General features: G+C 45.3%; 1 protein-coding gene across 2 annotated transcripts in view; it reads left to right on the top strand.

Annotated features, from left to right (window-relative positions):
• Positions 1-19,516, top strand: part of LOC146181270 (KICSTOR complex protein SZT2-like) — a 183,198-nt gene that overhangs the window by 94,920 nt on the left and 68,762 nt on the right. Inside the window, exons 30-41 of one of the 2 annotated variants that reach the window (XM_084576321.1) lie at positions 228-515; positions 1,132-1,336; positions 2,378-2,459; positions 5,412-5,633; positions 9,151-9,279; positions 9,877-9,981; positions 11,964-12,305; positions 14,551-14,755; positions 16,691-16,829; positions 16,998-17,094; positions 17,619-17,745; positions 18,640-18,792. In XM_084576321.1, the coding sequence (XP_084432447.1) occupies positions 228-515; positions 1,132-1,336; positions 2,378-2,459; positions 5,412-5,633; positions 9,151-9,279; positions 9,877-9,981; positions 11,964-12,305; positions 14,551-14,755; positions 16,691-16,829; positions 16,998-17,094; positions 17,619-17,745; positions 18,640-18,792 (2,094 nt within the window). The remainder of the gene's footprint in view (positions 1-227; positions 516-1,131; positions 1,337-2,377; positions 2,460-5,411; positions 5,634-9,150; positions 9,280-9,876; positions 9,982-11,963; positions 12,306-14,550; positions 14,756-16,690; positions 16,830-16,997; positions 17,095-17,618; positions 17,746-18,639; positions 18,793-19,516) is intronic. The other variant, XM_084576322.1, reaches the window with a different exon arrangement.

The raw sequence follows: 19,516 nt of genomic DNA, 5'->3' as shown, positions 1-19,516 counted from the left end.
GAATTCATATTGCACTTGACATCATTATTGATATCAAAGCTGGATAAAAAAAAAAAATCATTTTTGAACTGCAAATCTCTCTCTTGTCAATGCTTCTCGTGCTGCTGTACGAACATCAGCAGATCAGCGTTAAATGTAACAATGGAATTTTGTAGTAAACAAAATTTAGATGCAGTGGTTGTCGGTGCCCCTTGACACATCCAATTCCGGATGATTGTTCTTTGCAGCTGTGGCCGACCTTGGCCAGTCAGGTGATGAGAAAGCAGCAGGGACTAAAGCAAATGCTGCAGCACTGGAGGTGACGAGCATTGAGTCGTGTGCTGGGTCGGCACGATCTGCACCCTCGGCTGGTGAGGACTCGGGTGAGGAGGATGAAGAGGAAGAAGAGGAGGTGATGGAGACCATCCGGGAGGCCGAGCCCACGGTGCCACCCCTGTTCGCCCACCTCACATGCCTGGTGAAGACCAAGTCCGGCTGTGGGTCATGTTCGCTCACCTCGCTGCCCACTTGCCTTGGTGAGGGAGAAAGCCTCCGAGAATATTATTTTCTAACTTCTTTACAGTGTTTTACCCAGATGGGGTATTACATAATCCCTGGAGTGTACTCACTTTTTTTGGTTTGGTTGGTTTGGTTTAGTGTGCGTGATATTGGGCATGTTACAGCCATATATTTATTGCGCTTTTCCTTTCGAGCCTTCATCGAAAGCATCGCAGGAACATTGACCATTTTGAGTTTGATCTTGTCAGTTCCGGTTGCTCGCTCTAAAGAAACTCTGTGTTCACATTTTTCTGATTCGTGCGTAGTTTTAGACAAGGCCATTTTTTACGCTTTGAAACCTTACTAAGGTGTACATGCTGTTGTATTAGACCTACATTTGGCTAGGTTGTGCTGCCACTCTGCTGCTGTAATTCTTTGAGGTTGCATCAAGGAGATTTGACTGTAATGTGAACGCGAGCAACATATTTCAACATATATTTATCTGTAGTGTGTTTCAGGGCACGTTCTTAGACGAGGTTAATTGCTGCTCTTAGATTGCTGTGCATAGGCATCATGTTTTTTGTTTCCTGTGCTGCTACTTCTTTTTCTTCATGTGCGCTTCATTCATGTCATCTCTTGCACCTGCATCTCCAGGGGAAGTGATCAACTGCCTCGATGACTCTCAACCCACGCTGGACCTTGAGAACATAAATATTCGTCTGGATTTTCTGTGCCTTACATTGCCTCCCGATGTTGAGAAGCTGGCACCGGGCGATGCACGCCTGTCGTCATCGTCTATCATGTTCGACTCGGAACGGCAGCACCAAGATGATGAGGCCGAAAGTGTCGCCTCTATTGGGTGAGTTGAGGCTCTTCCTCTCTCATCCTAACATCTTTCTTGTAGGTTTTTGTGTTTGTGCCATTTACTGCATCAGCTTCTGCTCTTGGTGGCTATGCCTGTCAACTGCTTCATCAGTGCGATTACTCGAGTGTTGCGTGCTTACTTTCGCTCGTGTGTTGGTGTTGTCCAAAGTTTTAAACAGTTAAAATCTACCTTGCCACTTTAGGTGCGTGAAAACTGCATAAAGTAGATGGTAAGAAAGAAAATTCGAAATTGTGGGGTTAATATTCCCACAGTAATGCATTCGGTCTGAGAGACGTTAAAGGATCCGGAGCAATATAGATCACCTGGAGCTAAACTGCACCATGGCCACAGCCACCTCAGCCGGGATCATCGAGTCAGCCACTGAATGCCACTTGGCTACTGTGGCAGACCACAGACAATAAGAGAGCCCACTTGTACTTAATAAGGGTCCTTTCCTGGCGTGATTCCTACCGTATTTACATGATTGTAAGTCGACCCTTTTTTTAAAATTCGAAAATCCGAAGTTGGGGGGTTGACTTACAACCGAAACCAAAGCATGGAACTGTTAACAAGAGCAAGACAAAAACCATATCAGGTAGGCTACGGCGAATTTGTTTATATCGCCGAAATACATGATTTGAAGTGGAGACGAGTTGTACAGCCAGGCAATAAATTTTCGTTGTCGAGAGCATCCACCGCATTATGTTTTCTTTCTTTTTTTCCCCCGCTTTTTTTTTTCAGGGACATGCAATTTGGGGGGTCAACTTACATTCGAGTTGACCTACAATCGTGTGAATACGGTACTTGTTCATTGTGCATATATCGGACTGCTCACGCATTCACTGAACGGCTGCTTGTGAGTAAGTTCGACTGCACCATCAGAAGGGGAAGGCCTTGTAAATGTTCTCTCTGTATCATATCGTGAAAAGGTGTGCACTATGGAAGGCATCTGCAAATATGGATGTAATATGCATGAAAATGAGCATATTTGGGCCTTTGCATAGCTTTCTTTCTTTTTTTTTTTTTTTTTTTCAGATATCAGCTGGAGGTTCCACGGGATCCACTTCACCACCTGCCCGAGTTCCAGAACGAAGTGATCAGCAGGTGCATTGAAAAGGTCAGCAGGGGTTGCGTTTTACTCCAACACGAAGCTTGGATTGGACATGAAAGAGAATTCTCAGGTTTAAAAGACTATAGACACCTAATTTTTGGGTTCGTGTTTGATTTGTAATGATGCCTAGGACATTACTGTACACGAATCACCACGTCACATTGTCTACGACTGCTGAATAATTTATAATCTTATTTCATTTCTCACCTCTTTCGGTTTCTGTTTCAACAGCCGAGCGATGGCTGTGACGTCACAGTCAACTCTTGGTCACGCAAGGGATGAAAATACAGTGATATATAATCATTGCCGTGTATTTGAATTCACTGCAATGATAAAGCCAGCAAAGCCAGCCTTCCTCAAGAACAGGAATCACTACAACTGAAGATTGAATGATTATATCGCTGTTTTTTAATGCCGTGCATCAAGACATGATCGTGACATCATAGCCATCTTTTGGCTGTTGGAACCGAAACTGATGAGAAAAGAGTTTCTTGATGACACACCCGGTATGGTTTCTCCTTCACAGTCATTCAGAGCTTGGTCTGACTTCTATGACTTAAAGGACTATAGACACCAAATTTTGGTGGCATTTTTATTCCTGTTAATGACGCGCAAGTCATTCCTGTATATCGATCCGCACGCAGTTTTCGCTTATGACACTAAATAATTTATAATTGAATTATTATTATTATTATTGAATGCAGGGGAAAGCATACCGGATTTGTCATCAAGAAACTAACCACTTTCCTTTTCCCTCTCCATCAAAAATAAAAAAAAGAAAACGAATGGCTCTCCTGAGAACCATTTTAAAAAATGGCTTTTGAATGGGCTAAATCTAAGGCAAGATGTGGGTAATGGTAATGGTTGAGTAATGCAGTGGTGGCAACTGCTACACTAGTCATAGTGTGCTTGTAGGTTGGCTCTCGTAGAATCATGGTTGGCAGCTATGTTTTATATTTATGGTTTCAGGTTCTCTGTGCGATTTTTGTTCTTTTATTGTGGAAGAAAAACTAGTTACATAACAGTAATTTCTTGAAAGCATCCGAGGGTATCAAACAGTCCGTGCTTGTCGAAAACTGTAAAAGAAAGGTAAATTCAGTAAACACTCAGTGGAGAACTCGATGGATTTAAAGGAGTATAGACACCAATTTTTGAAGCGTCAGAAGGAGTGCGATTGCTTTCCTGGTTATACAGAGATGCTCCCCAAGCAATCCCAACCTTGCATGTTACCACGAAGATATTTTAATTTGGTTTTAAAAACAAGCCAGGCAAGTATTCCGTTTTTCAAAAGCTATCGGCAGCGACATCTCTGGGACGAAAACGTGTACATAGGTAAACAACATGACGTCATCAAACAACTGTGACGTGGAGTCGGGAAAGCAAAGAACAGTGACAACATATGGCCGGACTCGAACATGGTACCGGCGCCGCCGCCGGTACCAGCCGTGCCCTGAGAAAGTACTACGCTCCTTCTCGTTAACTCGACGGCTTCTTCGTTGGTGCATGTTACAATTACCTCACTGGTGTACGTATGGAGACTACCTGCTATAATCGGGCCCCAACAGCATGCCAGCACAAGTGCAGGGCTTTCGGCAATGATGCCTCTCGATGGCGCGCCGGGAACGAACTGCGCCGCTCCCCGCCTACCCTAGACGTCTCTAGCCCTAGCTGGTTTCATATCAAAGTGCCAGTGAACGGCGCATCAGAATGGGCTAACGCTGTAAAGTCGGACTTAAGTGCCGCTTTACTGGCAAGTCCATCTCGTAAATTATTTTCTTGCTTTGCACGACACCTTTAGCAGCGGAGCTAGCAGATGTCAGGTGCGTCGCACCGGGCAGCAGCTGTAGGAAAAAAAAGTTCACTTGTATCATTGTAATCACTTCTACCAGGACCTCAGTATTGGCCGAACAATCCTTGCAATTCAATCATGACTGATAGTCCTTTGTACAAATAGTTATGCAAGGTAATGAACAGCGGACTGCGATAGCTAAATTACCTATAGCGGATGCTATGAGGCCGCTATGACTTGGAGCCGATCGCGGCGGCCACGCCTTTACTATGGCCTCCGAAATCACCCCCGCGTGGAGGTGATCTCGGAGGCCGTGCCTTTACGCACCCAGATTGCCTTGACTGCGCCAGATGGCGCCACATGCTAATACGGCGGAACACAGGCCCGCCGCGTCGGGACCAATCAGTGCGTGAGCAGGCGTGAGCATGGGGTTTGTCGGGAGAGCTTACAACTGCGGTGGCTGATCGCGTCATTGCTAAAAGATTTATTTAGAATGCCAGCTTTGCTCATAGTGCTGGCCAACCAGACTGATAAAGCAGAATCTTCACGGTAATCAGTTTCTTTGTTCTACATTCCTACCAGTTGACATTTCCTGCGCCGCTGCGCGTCAACCCACCAAGCTTTCGGGGCTGCTGCTGACTCCTGCTTCATCGCTTGAGTCGCTGGTGAGCGGGTCGGGATCAAAGCGCCCGGCAATGTCAGTAACGTCCGCGCTATCGGGCGAAACAACGCCGCAGTACTAATTATGCTACGCTGAAGCGCTGCTCAACGACGATATTTTCTTGCACGAGCGACCACAAGCAGACGAAATACGTGACCCGAATGCGTCATCAGATTTTGTGTTTACGCGTTCACCAACCTTGCCAGTAGGGGGCACTCGTGTGCCGTTCTCGTAACTTTGACGTCATCGCGCGCTCATGCCCGGAGAGATCGAAACCGAAACTGGCCCTGATAAATGCACTGATAATAAATTAATTGAGCTTTGCTGGGACTTTTCGGGTCGCAATCCCCCTGTTTTGGACCACTGTGGATCGATTAAAGCGAAAATACCGCAACAGAAAATGTATGTGTCTATACTACTTTAATATATTGCCGATGGGTACCGGGCTCACGTCCAGGCTGAGTTGAGCATGAAGCTGACAGTCGCGTTTTTTTACCTCTTTGCTTAGCTGAAGTGGATGTTGAGGGACGAGATGGCCTCGGCATCCCTCAACAGCTTCCCGCTGACAGCGGAGACGTTGCACATGGTTGCGGAGCATGTCCGCAGCACAGCCCAGGCACGGACCACCACTCGCCTGCATGCCACCACTGGGGCTCCCGGTTGCCAGGTGCAGCAGGTGCCGCTGCAGTTTGTCTTTGGACACGAGCTGAGCTTTGGCAAGTTCCTGCAGGTCAGTGCTGCCCAGCGTGCGCACTAGTACGCTGAGGATGGGAAGAGCTTCGATGCTGTGTGCATTCACTCACGGGGTGACTGTGTAGGGTTCGCTTCTTGGTTAGGCCATGAAGTTGCCGATGCTCTTCTGTGCTGTTCTGTTTAGTGAGTGACTTGCACTAGTGCTGAAGTGTGTATGGGGGTGGGGAAGGGTAGAGTTACTATATAGGCTTTGCCAGAGTTGCGCATTCCATTTATTTCGCCACCAAGCGACCGTGCACCACCATGAAGCCAACCTGACAGGTACTCCAGCAACATTGCGTCACCTGTCATGGGGACGGCATGCAGCGTTATGTGTGAGCTGTAAGGACCATCACTTATTTTATTAGGACAGCCAAAGCAATCACTTCTCGACTGCTTTCTTGTCTCGCTGCTGGACACCTGCAAATATCACGTGTGGCTTCACTGAACAACTTGGTTGCTTATGCGGCATCTTCGCGCATGGCAAAGCCTATATAGTACCTCTAGGGGAAGGGCAGGTTAGAGTGCCCATCAGGGGATTAATTTAAAGCTAAAAACTTTTTCCCTGAAATATGTAAGAAATTTCTTCCTCACCCAAAGTAATTTTCATCCTCCTCCCCCGCATAAAATACATTTGTGGCTCTGCTGCTGCTCGAGCACTGAAGGGAAACACTAAATCAAGCCAAGTGATCAGAATAATATTTTGATTCAGCCCATACAATCAATCCTAGATATTCCAAACTTGGATATATTGAATTATTTGCTATGTCAAACAGTCAAAAGAACTGCTTTGAAAATCCCAGGGAAAAGTATAGCACGAAATGCAATTATCCTACTTCCTTAAACAGAACAAAATGTCTGATTACAGTCGATCCCGGATATATAAACTCGGATATACAGTAAAACCTCGTTGCAAGAGACACTCAAGGGACTCGAAAAAGATGTCTCTTGTAACCGAAAATTCTAAAAGCACTGTGTTGATCAGTTTACTGCACATCAACATATAGATGCATTCACACACATTAACAGGAAACTTTTCAGGAAAGCTTAAAGAAGTTATTCATACTAGTATGTATATTTTTGTGAGTGCAGAGTGTATTGCTTCCCAAATTCTGAAGGTAAAGCACTTCACTTTGCAAGCCTTCCTGTTGCTCTAATACCTTTGAAGCACTCTTACATGCTCGTCACCCTCAGATGCCGACACTTTTCCTCTGAAATGTCCTCGCAGTCATCCTCTGTGGAACATGTGCCACTTACTTGTGCGAGCATTGCTCAGTCTGTAAGCTCTTCGGGAGCACACAAGATCCACATCTGCAAATATGAATTCTCAAAAGACTCTGGTACCTCAGCATTCTCTTGGATGCTTGCCCAAGCTTCATCTTCAAGGAAGTTTTCCACAGTATCCATATATGGGCCCTCTTACATCATGTCACCACATTTAAAGCCTGCTTGTCTGAAACGGTTTTAGACAACTTCATTTCTCAGGTCATTCCAGACACCTGAAATCACCTGAACAGCAAACTTCGCGTCAGTTACTATTGTACAGTCTTGCTGCCTGTCGAGCAACAGGCGTTCTACCAGCCTTGTTTTTCACAGCAACTTGGCAAAGTGCATAATGCCTTTGTCTGTTGGTTGAAGGTAGGATGTGGAGTTTGGAAAGAAAACTAACTTTTGTGGCTTTGAGCACGAGAACTTTAGTGCTTTTAGTGCTGCAAGAAGCATTGTTCGCAAAGAGAAATACATCAGGATTCTGAGCTTTCATCTTGTGATCAAATTTTAACAGCGAGGAGTTAAAAATAGTTGATGTCATTCATGCATTTTTATTTGCTTCGTAGGCGACAGTAATTCGTTGCCAGTGGCTGAAACAGCGAGGTCGTTTTGACTTCCCAATTATGGGGAAGTACACTTCAGCTCCTGACATATACAACAAAAAGGATGCTGGTATGGAACAGAATTTAGCTAAGGGAATCTGAAGTACATCATGTACGAGTTGGTACACTTCAGCTGCATTGCATGAGCACAGCTGGGTTGTGTCTCTTCTAAATAGTGGAGAATTTTCTCCAGGGACCTGAAAAAAGTTGTCCTTAGTAACCGAGTGTCTCTTGTAACCATGTCTCTTGTTTTCAGTATAATTTTTTTTTTCACAGTGCATATATGAGGACTTTCACATTCCCAGATTGTGGTTTTGTCTTTCCCCTGTGGGCATACATGCTTTATTTTTTTTGTAACAGGCGTTTATTTATGAAATACATATTGGGTATCTCTTCGCTCCCATTATTTAAATTTATTTATTTCTTCGTAGTTTTACTAGAGCAGACATTTCCACGGTATTTCTTAGTTTCCTGTTCTATTTTGCCCACCAGAAGTACTACAAGATAAGGAAATCAGGTTGCCTTGTTAACAGAAGACGCAAGGCACACGCAAGAGCTATCAGCTGGCAAACAATGGGTCCTCTCTCGTGCTGCTTCGTGGTATGCAATGTTGTTAACATGGCAGGCATAGGAAAACCAACCAGACCATTTTCAAATGTCTGTTATAACTGAGTGTCTCTTGTAATGCGATTTTATTGAATTATTGCTCATATCGAACAGACAGAGAATCCCCTTGAAAATGCCGTGCAAAACTATAGCGTTACCGAACACTTTTATCGAACTCCCATGAGTGAAGCATTTGACGTACTGAACTGCATGCCACATACCTTAATCGTATGAAAGGTTGCTGCCCTAATGGCACACCTATGGCACAATGAGCCCTCCTGTGCTAGTCAGGGGTTAATTACAAAGCACCGTCCACAGCAGCTTTGATGTGAAGCAGGCTAGGCCTAACGACATGCGTGGAGTAGCGCACTACCAGTGCACCAGCGGGTGGCATGTTGCTGCTGTACGCACGTCCTTAGGGCTCGTATATATTATTCTTACTTCGAGGTCGCCGGTAATCTTACCTGCTGCCTTTCTTCATTAATCGGGTTTTTAGTATATCAAACTATTTGATAATCTCCTTTGAGTTCTTTATATATCCGGGATCTGCTGTATGTGATCTGTACCTTTTCACCAGAAAGGAGAGTGACTAGCAAAGATGCCGTCATAGAATTCTGGTTACTGTGCCTGTCTCTGTGAAGTTGGAGCATTTTGCCTTGTGAGAAAGTGCATCAGTGTACTCTATTTTTCTAGGCTGCCACAGGTACAAGAACTTATTGCTTTGTGTGACAGAAGGGCTGTTTCGAATTTAGCTAACTTAGCTGACATGTCACTGTCCATCTGATGAGTATGTGCTTGAATAAAGGTGGAAATGTGACCTGAGCCTAAAGTTTTTCACTTGAAGTATGATTGGCATATCCAGCATTGGACAGGGGTGGGTCGCCGATTTGGCGAAGCTGGTGCCGAAATTTAACTGGCATTTCCTTTTGCGATCCGGAGTTGTAGCCCTCTGCAACCAGACTAAAACTGCATTGACTGGCTCCGACCTTGTTCTTTTCTACCTTGTACTGATTGCGTATCATTTCATTCCTTGGGCAGGAGTTCAAGCAGCTGACGTTGCCGGGCTATCAGCTGGAACAGGTTGACAAGTACTACTGTGTTGTTCTGGACAACAAGGATTCCAAGGTGGTGCGCAGGCCCTTTGGATCACTGGTGCCACCACTTGGGGTGAGTCACTGTTCTCATCCTCCTTTTTTTTTTTTTTTTTTTTTTTCCTCATGAGTTGTGGAGATCGTTCAGAGCACTGTTTAAATTTAGCTTATTTAATGTAGCTATTTTAAACTTCCTCTTCGAAACGGTATTGCTGTGAATCAAAGCCAGATTGATCATCTCGAACCATGCCATGTTTCAGGGTTATTAATCCAACATAGAAACCTGGACTACAAGAAGGGGACGTAATTAGAAAACATGGCGGACATTTACAAATTGTTGTGCTCAGTGTTCATTTAGTTCTTTTACACTAACCTGTATTGCCAATGATCAATCACATGCTGCCTCTCAGCTGTTTGCTTGGGTACATTTTGCGTGCTTGGGCAATAATTGCTCGTTAGTGTCCACCTGAGCGCAGCCACTTGTTTTTTGTACTGTAAGTGTTATTCACTAGCTGCACGCAAAGGCTGTTGAACACTTTGGAAGTCCACCTGTGCGCAGTTTTTTTTTTTTTTTTTTGTGTACTGTCAATGTTATGCACTGGTTGTGCTTAAAGGAGACACATTTTATGCGGGCTCCCTGGTTTGAGAGACTGGTTCCAACGCTGTTGTGCAGCTGCGAAGCAAGTCATTGGAAATGACGGCAGTACTGCCGCACGAAAAGGCAGGAGCCGCCGAAGTTGCGGGCTTGCGCCCGAAGACCTCCGTTCCAGACACCAAAGTGAGTGGTGGGGTGGCGCCCTGTCCGCTGGAACACCCTGCCCCGCATGCCGTGCCATGTAGGCATTGCGGTATGCCTTGCCTGGCAGCGAGAGCCTGCTCCCTTGTGTGAGCTGCTTGTGGAAGTGTAACTGCCTTCGTTTTGTGATCCTCTTGGCCTGTTGTGTGTCTGCTCATCTGTGAAGCGGCGGAGAAGTGTTGAAATGCTGGTAGTTTTCCGGGGGTGGTAGTAAGTCTGCTGGTTTTAGTTGTGGTGCATGTCCGCAGTTGATGTGGCTGTGTGCTTTATTTCAAGTGTGTATGTTTTAACCTCTTTCCTGGCAAGAGAGCTTTTTGTGAATCCGTAGCTGACTCGTACGAGCCACCAGCCAGGCATGTGACAAACCAACTGTCATTTCCAGTCCTGAAGATTCCAGCTTGTTGCGTGTTTTGCGGCTCTCTGTGTCAGGTTTGCAGTGAGGAGGGCTCGTCCAGCGCAAATTTTTGTTCGGCTGACTTGATGGCGGTATGGGTGCCAAAAGGTAACTCTCACAAATGCAGTCAAAGCCACAACTGACAATAGTAGTGCTGAAAAGTAAGCAGTGTTGCTGATCAGAAAGTCGTCAGTGCTTTGAGCCCCAATGTACAGTTAAACCTCGATGTAGCGAATCCCTCGATGTTACAAAATTTTTCAATTCCCCAACACCATTTACATTGAAATGCATATATTTGAAAACTCATTTAAGGAACATGTTGCTGTGGTTGACCTTGATTGACCTTGGTTGACCTATCTCCTAACTGGTGCTGAATTACCGGAAACTTGTTTCTTAGGCCAGGGGTGGCTGGCAAGAAAGAACATGCGTAAAGGGCCTCTCCCCCCAGACTCTGACTCCTCTGCCAGCCTCCTCTCCCTACCCCTCTCGTCGACCCCTTGTGTGAGCTGCGGCAGAGATGGAGGTTGCTGCCATAGTCGCGCTGTGCCCTCAGTGCGATCGCGGAACGTTTTGCTGCTTCTTAGTTTCGAGTTGTTGTGATTTGTAGTAAACACTTTCAAGGTGGCTTCCCTTACATTCAATTCTTAATCTGGTTTCCATTCTGCATTCTCCTTTCGCGTCTTGACACAAAAAATGCATATAATGAAAACCTGGATGCAACGAGAAATTGTGGACATTTTACAATTTTTTTATATGAGGTTTAACCGTATTGCTGGTCGCTTTAATTTTTTATGCATTATTTTTATGCAGCATCTGTTGGTATCATAACAGCAGCTTGAAGTTGCATTGCCGCTGAGTTATGAGCCTTACAAGCATGACCCTATCAAGGAATAGTTTTTTCCTCTCCACTTCCCCCTAAAAGTATTTTGCCCACATTTTTTTTGGCCGGAAACATTTTTTACACTGCGAGGTAGGGAAATTATTCAGTGTGCATTGTGGCTACCTGCATTATTATTATAGCCTTGTGCTGTTCAATGCAGTTCTCGCTTGTTTGCAGTGTGAATGGTTAACTAGAGCATGTTCATTGTGTCCATGTTGCATGATCTGTTCGTTTAGTAGCTCGACATTCTAACCGTGTGAGTAGCTGAAGTAATGCAGAGAAAAAAAGATATGTTGTTTGATTTCTCTGCAATAAAGTTTGTAGGGCATAGGGAAGATTTGTTATCGAAGATATCCAGCATTGTGAGACAGCAAAAAATGGCAGCAAATCAAAGCTGGTAGCCTATCTAGTATATGCATTATGTGTTCAGAATTCAGTTCATCTTGATGCCAGCATCATTGGCGTAAATCACTCCTTCATCTCAGAAATTTTGTGTCGAAGAACCACACTGATTCTCTCCTTCTCTTTTTTGTGGATGAAGTTAAACAGAAAGCAGAAGCACCTTCTTAACTGCAGCATCCAAAAGTTTCTCATAAATAGACCCTTGCCTGGGATGAATAACCTTGCTGAGAATAGATGCTGCAGCACACCATTCACAGTTCATTCATGCAAAACAAATATTGAATGCAGCTGTCCGATGAAGATGAGTCTGGCGACGGAGGGGTGCAGCAGACATCTTTCCGTGCCTGGCGACGGCATGTGGGTAAGGGCCGGACGAAGAGCACAGAGCGCCGCCTGGAACGGGCATCGTCAGTGCCACTGGACTCTCTGGTGACGTCGGAGGAACCGAAGCCAGAAGGTCGAGTTCCCGGGGCGTCCTGCCCGATGGAGCTGCTTGACCTGAGGCGGAAACTTCAGGAGGAAGCGGAGGCCACAAAAGTAGAAAGTGGCGGTGCGGGCGATCCTGCTGCCAATGTCTCGACAGAGACTATCGTTCAGGAGCAGAAGACAGCGGGGGAGTCGGAGAGTCAGGTGAGTCTGAAGATTGGAATGGGATACCTGCAGAAATGTACATCTGCAAGACGTATATTTTATTCTTTATTACAAATGAACTAGTGGCTCCAGGGGCATTATTGTGTTGAACATACATGTTTGTTAAATGCATCCCCAAAGTTGCACCACATCCATGGCTAAACCATGTCAATTTTCCAGCTTTCATCTTTTTGGGAAGACACATTATGACTTCAGGACTAGCTTAAAATTTCTTTAAATCTATTCCCTCTTGAAGTATATCCACTATGGTTCTGGGATCATAATTTTGTGTCCATAGTATTTATTTCTTTCTTTTTTTTTTTTTTTTCCTTTTAAGAGCTATTTTCTGCAGTCATTCAATACCACCTATTACTCTGCCCAGTTGTAATGCAAAGGGACATGTTAACTGTTCTTTCACACTATCTCATAAGAGACATCCCACCCCCGCTCCTTTCCTCTCTCTCTCTCTCTCTCCCCCCATGGAGCACGGGTAGCGGAGATGATGGAGCTCTTCTGCAGCTATCATTTGTTTGTGCCATAGGAAAACAAAGTTTCCAAACATCTGTTCGAACTTTTCAAGCTAATTGATTTTTCTTTGACTATAATTTTTCATTTTGTTTGGAATGATGCTAATAATAACAGGGGGGCAACAGCTGCGTCAGTTGCGCCATTTTGACACAGCTGCATATTTCTGCCCCAAGCTGCGCCATAATCATGAAGTTTATTAAATTTGCACCACGCTGCGCCAAAATGCCCCGAGAAGCCACAAAAATTTGCCACACTCGGAGACAACTTTCTGTGGCCGTGATATGGCCAGTCACGACGTTTCAGACACTGCAGTGTGTGTCACTGGCCTTTCAGTTTTCTTTTGAGATGGCGTCACACCGTTCTAATACTACTTATAGCTTTCTCTCTTGCATCCACGTGCTTCCTGCACTCTGAGTATTCTGAACCGTTGCAGTTTAGGATGCTTCACAGCACCGGTCACAGCTTGCGTAGTACGTGAAGCGTCTCCATAACGCAAAGGGCCATTTGTAATTGCTACTGTGTTGCACTGTGGAAAGGCCCGTTGTGGTACTTGTGATTTTTGGAGCAATACCTAAACACTGGGTTTTAGACGCTGCATGCTTTTAATGGGTGTAAGTCTAGCTTTTTATGCGGCTCTTGGAAGTTTTTAGTATTTTGCTGGGTCATTCATGTACACCAATAAAGCATGTTGCCGGGCTAGTTGGTATAGCATCTTTTAAAACTGGGAGAAAACCCTGGCTCAAAAAATTCACACACACAAGAGAGAGATACAAGAAGACAACGGATTGCGCCAGGGTTTTTTCCCAGTTTTAAAAGGTCATGTACACCCTCCTACTTTTTTAACGTGAACGCACAAGCGTCGACCGCCGAGTCGATAAGCGCTGTACGACGGAAGACAGCGGCGAAATGAGTGAGAATACGTGTATGCGCGCAATGAGCACTCCGGTGCAGCTGGCACCGGTAGAGGCACATTATTATTTGTTTTTTTTTGGGGTAGCCTCACCATAATATATGTCTTCTGCCAGGCTGTTACGGGAACCGGGAAAACTGGGCCGATACTCGTGCCGCCTAGTGGAGTTGCTCAACATCATGTTTGTGTCTCCCGCGTAGTACATCAGATGGCACAGCGTATGCCATGTCGTATCATCATCGTCACATTTTTAAGCGCGCTCGGCTCTGCTGCGCCGCCATGCCAAGGTCGACCCACCTTGGCCGCACCGCGCTTATTTTCAGGCTGCGTGCGCTTTGATGGGCGCTGCTCACAACCACTCAGGATCGTGGTGCACCTTTGTTCAGGCATTGAGTCTTTAACTAAACTTTGTTACATTGAAAGTTCGGTGAAATTTACTGCGTTATAGGGGGGCTAAACATACATTGTGTTCTATGCGCCCAAAGTTACCGAAACTGAACTACTTCGTTACATCAGGGATTTCGTTAAGGTGAAGTTCGTTACATCGACGTTGTACTATACCTGAATTTTGACCAGTTAAAACTGCCATTTTTTTTATGCATAGACTCTATGGGAAGTTTCGAAACTGGTAATATTAAAGCGCTCTGATCAATATGATATACCCTGCATGAGACCTGGATAAGCTGCTAGCAGAAAGAAAAAAAATAATAATGTTGCAATCTCTAGACTTCCGTTGTATTTATGACCAGCTTTCATCAGCTAAATAAGCTAAGTTTGCCTTTTTTTCTCTACCTGACCCCATGTCAGGAAGCGCAGGAAGCATCAACGGAACTGACGGAGGAGAGTGCACCGGAGCAGCCTGATGGAGCATTCCGAGACCGCACTGATAGCCTGGCCTCGTCCCTCGGCCATGGCATGGCTTTTCGGCCACCCCAGCACCTGCTGGAGTCGACACGCTCCACACCCAATGCATTCAGCGAGGCTGGGGGCCAGATCAGCAACACTGAAGATGGTATGCACCTCGCAGCACATGTGCTTTTGCCATCTGCAGTACAAGCGGAGTCTTGATCGCTATAAGAAAACAGTAATATAGGGACAAGAAGTGGAAGCTGTGACAGATTTTCTTTTCTTGGGCTCCAAGATTACCTCGGAAGGAGACTGCAGCCATGAAATTAGGAGACGCCTGCTTCTGGGAAAGAGAGCAATGGTTAACCTCGACCGCCTAGTAAAGAGCAGAGACATTAGTCTGCCAACCAAGATCCGTATAACTCGTGCTATGGTCTTTCCAGTTGTGATGTATGGATGCGAGAGTTGGACTGTTAAAAAGGCTGACCGCCGAAGAATTGACGCGTTTGAATTGTGGTGCTGGCGAAGACTCTTGAGAGTTCCTTGGACTGCCAGAAGATCAAATCAGTCAATATTGTCGACCATAAACCCTGACTGCTCACTGGAGGGTCAAATTCTAAAGTTAAAGCTCAGCTACTTTGGTCATCTGATGAGAAGAGAGGAGTCGCTGGAGAAAGATTTGATGTTGGGAAAGGTTGAGGGTCGCCGGAGAAGGGGTAGGCAGCGAACGCGATGGTTAGATGGCATCCTTGAGGCACTGCAGATGAAGTTATGTGATGTTAGGAAGATAGTGAGAGACCGGAAAGCGTGGCGTGACATGGTCAATAGGGTCACGAACAGTCGGACACGACTGAACTGAACTGAATATAGACACAGTAGTTGGCTGCGAGCAGAGTGATCAGGTTGTGCACTTTGGCTTCATAATGCAAAAACAGGGCTAGTTGAAAGCTTCTTATGTATAGAGGCAGGGATGTCGTTAGTTTTGGTTCCTTTAAAAAGATGCCTTTGATGCTCTAAGCTTAATTTTTTCTACCCATTGTTCCAGAGATGATAATTGCCCCATTTGCTTCTGTCTTAGCATATGGAAGGTAACAACTATGCTTGCTAATGTGACTCCTGTAGAATCTCGATAATATGAACCGTCCCGCCGCAATGGCTCAGTGTTTGGGATGTTCAGCTGCCGAACCCATGGATGTGGGTTCAATCCCAGCCATGGCAGGCTGTTTTTTGATGGAGGAAAAAGGCAAGATGCCCGTGTACTGTAAAACATCAGTGCACAAGATCTCCAGATGATGGAAATTATTTCACAGCCCTCTACTACAGCACTCATAGCATTAATCACATTGTGATGTTAAACTTGGTGAACTGATAAATGATCGATGATATGAACCTTCTGAGGCCATGTAAAATGTTTATATCATCCTAAACCAATAAAATTGAACTTGATCAATTTTATTACTCTTCGAACAATTTTAAAACTGATAACTCAGTAATGAGCATACTGTCTGGCAGATAGGGCTAGAGGTACCAACATTTAGCTAAAACACAAAATGAAGCAGCAAGCCATAAGTTATAACTTATTGAAGTAAGACCCTATCAAAGTCAAAGATTCTGGGGGAAGGTTGTTCAAATACCTTGCAGTTTGGCACATTCCTTACACAGTGATAGCAGAGTGATGATGAGGAGTGATTTGTCTACCCACTTAGCTTCAGAGGCATTAATTTCTCTGGCAAGGCTGTCGCACACGTTATTTACAACTGCTATTGTTGCGGTATTATGGTGCATTTCTAATCGCAAGAACATGGCACACAACGAAAACAGCATAACAGCATGGGCCTGTTTATGTAAGAGCAAGTTACAGTTTTTTTAATGACTACCTTTGTTTATTGCTAGTTTTTGTTTTTGTTTTTTCAACATGCGGCTAGTGCAAGGCTGTTTGCAAGGGTGCTGTTATGGTGTTTTGCGAACCTTCATTGAGTCAGTCTCTATCAAGTTGACTGGTCATTGCAAACTGCCCTGTGGCACCAGTCGGTCCCCACAGAGTTCGACGGGCAGTTAATTATTAACATTGAAACCATCCTTGCATGGGTAATTTGTGCAGGCTACGATGGCGACAGCAGTGAGTCGGACAGTGACCGTGACTGGATGAACGCACTGGAGACGCAACGCTCCCACCTGCCACCTTTTTGGCTCATACTCTGCCCATTCCTCGACCACGTGGACATCTTCTTCCACGTCAGGTAGGTTCTGGGTGCCGCAGTGAGAGCACCCGTTTTCGTTGGAAGTAGTGTCACTAGGAAGCACTAACCAGTCGACATAAGTTGTCTTCAACCTGCTCTTAATGTTCATCTTAGTTTGACCTTTCAGGCATGACCTGGTGGTAATGATTTGGGGCTTTACTTTTCCAGGGAGCAGCCGGAGGAGAACTCGGAACTACGGCAGGGCTTGGTGGTGTTTGAGAGCATTGTGGGCCTGATTCAGGACACCTGCAAAATTGTCAACCAGGTGAGGGGAGGAGTTCCAGCACGTGAGGGAATGCGCATGATCTATCCATTCATCGAACTTGCCTTGTCTTCTCTTGGAAACATAAGTGAATCCTCTGTGCCAAGACATCAAAAACATGTTGACAACATTATTGTCAGTAATTTGTGCAATTCTTAGTTTCTTGTAATGTTGCTTAGCTGTAGCATGCAAGAAGCCACAACAGAAGAGAAGGGCCTCATTGTAGGACTAGAAGGATGTGCATCAAGAGTGTCCAATCTTCTGTGCACTTCAGCAATGGAGGAACAAAGGTCATTTATGTAGGTAGTACAGTCTACTCAGTAGAATAGTCATTTACCAGGGCCCAAGGATGTGGGATTGAGTCCCAGTCACGGCCACCACTTTTTGATGAAGGCAAAAGCCAAGGAGGCGTCCATGCGCTGTGCGATGTCAGTGCACGTTGAAGAACCCCAGGTGGTCAAAATTTCCGAAGTCCTCTGCTGTGCCGTCTCTTATGCTGCCTATGCCATCTTTCACTGGCACAACAGATCCTGCTGCTGCAGCACCTGAACAACACACGCATGTGCAACCGGCTGCTGGTGCCCGAGGCATCTGAAGACATCTGGAACAGGGACTCTGAGATGGAACCTGCAAACACCACAGCATCTGCATATGGTGCGTACCGCCTGCCATAGCTCTGATTTACACCTGAACGATTCACTGGGAAGGGCATGCAGTCGGATATCTACTTGCCATCTCTTTAGTGTGGAATTCAAACTTTGGCAGTCTACGTGCCATGCAGGCTATCAAATATAGATAGCATTCGGCGGCTGTTTTTGGCTAGAAGTATTGTAACTGTATATGTCATTTTCATAAAAACAAATGCCTGCTTTGTTGCTGTATATTACGGCAACAGAGCTTTCTTCGGCCAGCTGCTGATGAGAATTTAAAACTAGTCTTGGTGCGAGTGGGCTTTCTTTTTATGTTGGAAGTGAATTCCAAGGGAACACAGTCAGCTCGCTATTGCGCCCAATGGCTGCATGCCCTTTTTTTCCCTACTTTCTAATTGGTTTGGCTTGGAATTATTTACCTTTAAACCTTGACATGATTGCAGCATTAATTTTCCATCACCACCGCAAATAAAATAAAGGACATTCCTATGTGCTTTCGTTTATTTCGTTGCCTTCTGGCTTCCTTCATGTGTAAAGGAAACGAAATGAGATTAACATCATAAACAAATAAGTTACATCCACACTTTGGAAGGAAAGAATTTAGTAGCAAGGTTGCTTGACTGGATTTGCTCCTGGAAAACTTATCGAAGAACATTTGGCAAAATGATAGTTCTATCTGCCAGGCCTAGCAGTGTAGAAGGGCATGTTTGGAAAAACGTTGGTTTTTGGTTCATCTCAACTTCTTGTAGCTTTTCTGTTTGAAGCAATGCTGGCTACAGTTTTTCAATTTACTGTTCTTTGGAACCTGTGGAGCGAGGCCTCTCGGAATTTGATGTGTAGAGTTTTGTTCTTCACAAAGTTGCCGTCCTTGTGTGACCTTCCTTCTCTTCTTCCAAAGACAATGATGGCTCGGGCGAGGGCCACAGTGACTACTTGGAGGCAACGTTGAAGTTCAAGCCAGGCGCCTTCGACTGTAGCATCGTCTGGTCCACTCACTTCACTCTCCACCCACGACTCAACACAGGGCCCGGCCGCGGTGGGGTCTCACGTGGTACGACCTCCTTTCTTCCTTTTTTTTTTTTTGTCTGTGCAGCTTGCTTTTCACTTTTTTTTTTCCTAGTTATAATTTTTTGCAGCGAGCAGACTTTGACTATGAATTTCGTGCCTTGGGAAGGGAGAGCAAAGAAGCGTGGGAAAAGAAGGGAGAGTTGAGGCATGCCAAGCTCAGGGTAGTGGGTTTGGAGAAGCCGTGCATCCGGATGTGCATGCACATGGATAATTTTCCCTATCTGCTCACACTGAAGTAGATTGATGTCGAAAGAAAAGAGATAGCAGAGTAGGTCAGGCAACAAACACATAAGTCTATGACATCCTAGTCAAAGTGGGAAGAAGAAAACTGGAAGGGCACTTAAGTTCCACCTTTGTCTCACACGTTATCATTAGCATAATCAGATTTTCTGTGGAACAAGACCTTTAACGCTGTCACGTTAAAATGGAAGTTTGCCGAGTGTAAGTGATGGTTGCTCGGGATAAAGCGCTGCATTTCAAGTGCGGGAAGTCAATAGTCAGATGGGCAGGTGAAATCAGGAAGTTTGGAGGAAGAGAAGGTGGTGACAGGTGGTGTTGGACAGGATTAATAAGGATTGACATGGCAGATGCCTTTGCGCTACTGTGGACGTAGTCTGGCTAACAGAAATGGTGGCTGCAGACGCAGCATTAGAGACGCCAGGCAAGGGCACTTTCTTATATGACGTGCCAACCACGTTGGTTTTCCT

This window comes from Amblyomma maculatum, chromosome 8 (assembly GCF_055883805.1).
Source record: "Amblyomma maculatum isolate TAMU_Amacu chromosome 8, ASM5588380v1, whole genome shotgun sequence".
Classification (NCBI taxonomy): domain Eukaryota; kingdom Metazoa; phylum Arthropoda; class Arachnida; order Ixodida; family Ixodidae; genus Amblyomma; species Amblyomma maculatum.
The sequence above is the reverse complement of the archived record's forward strand: the minus strand, read 5'-3'. Positions and strand labels throughout refer to the sequence as shown.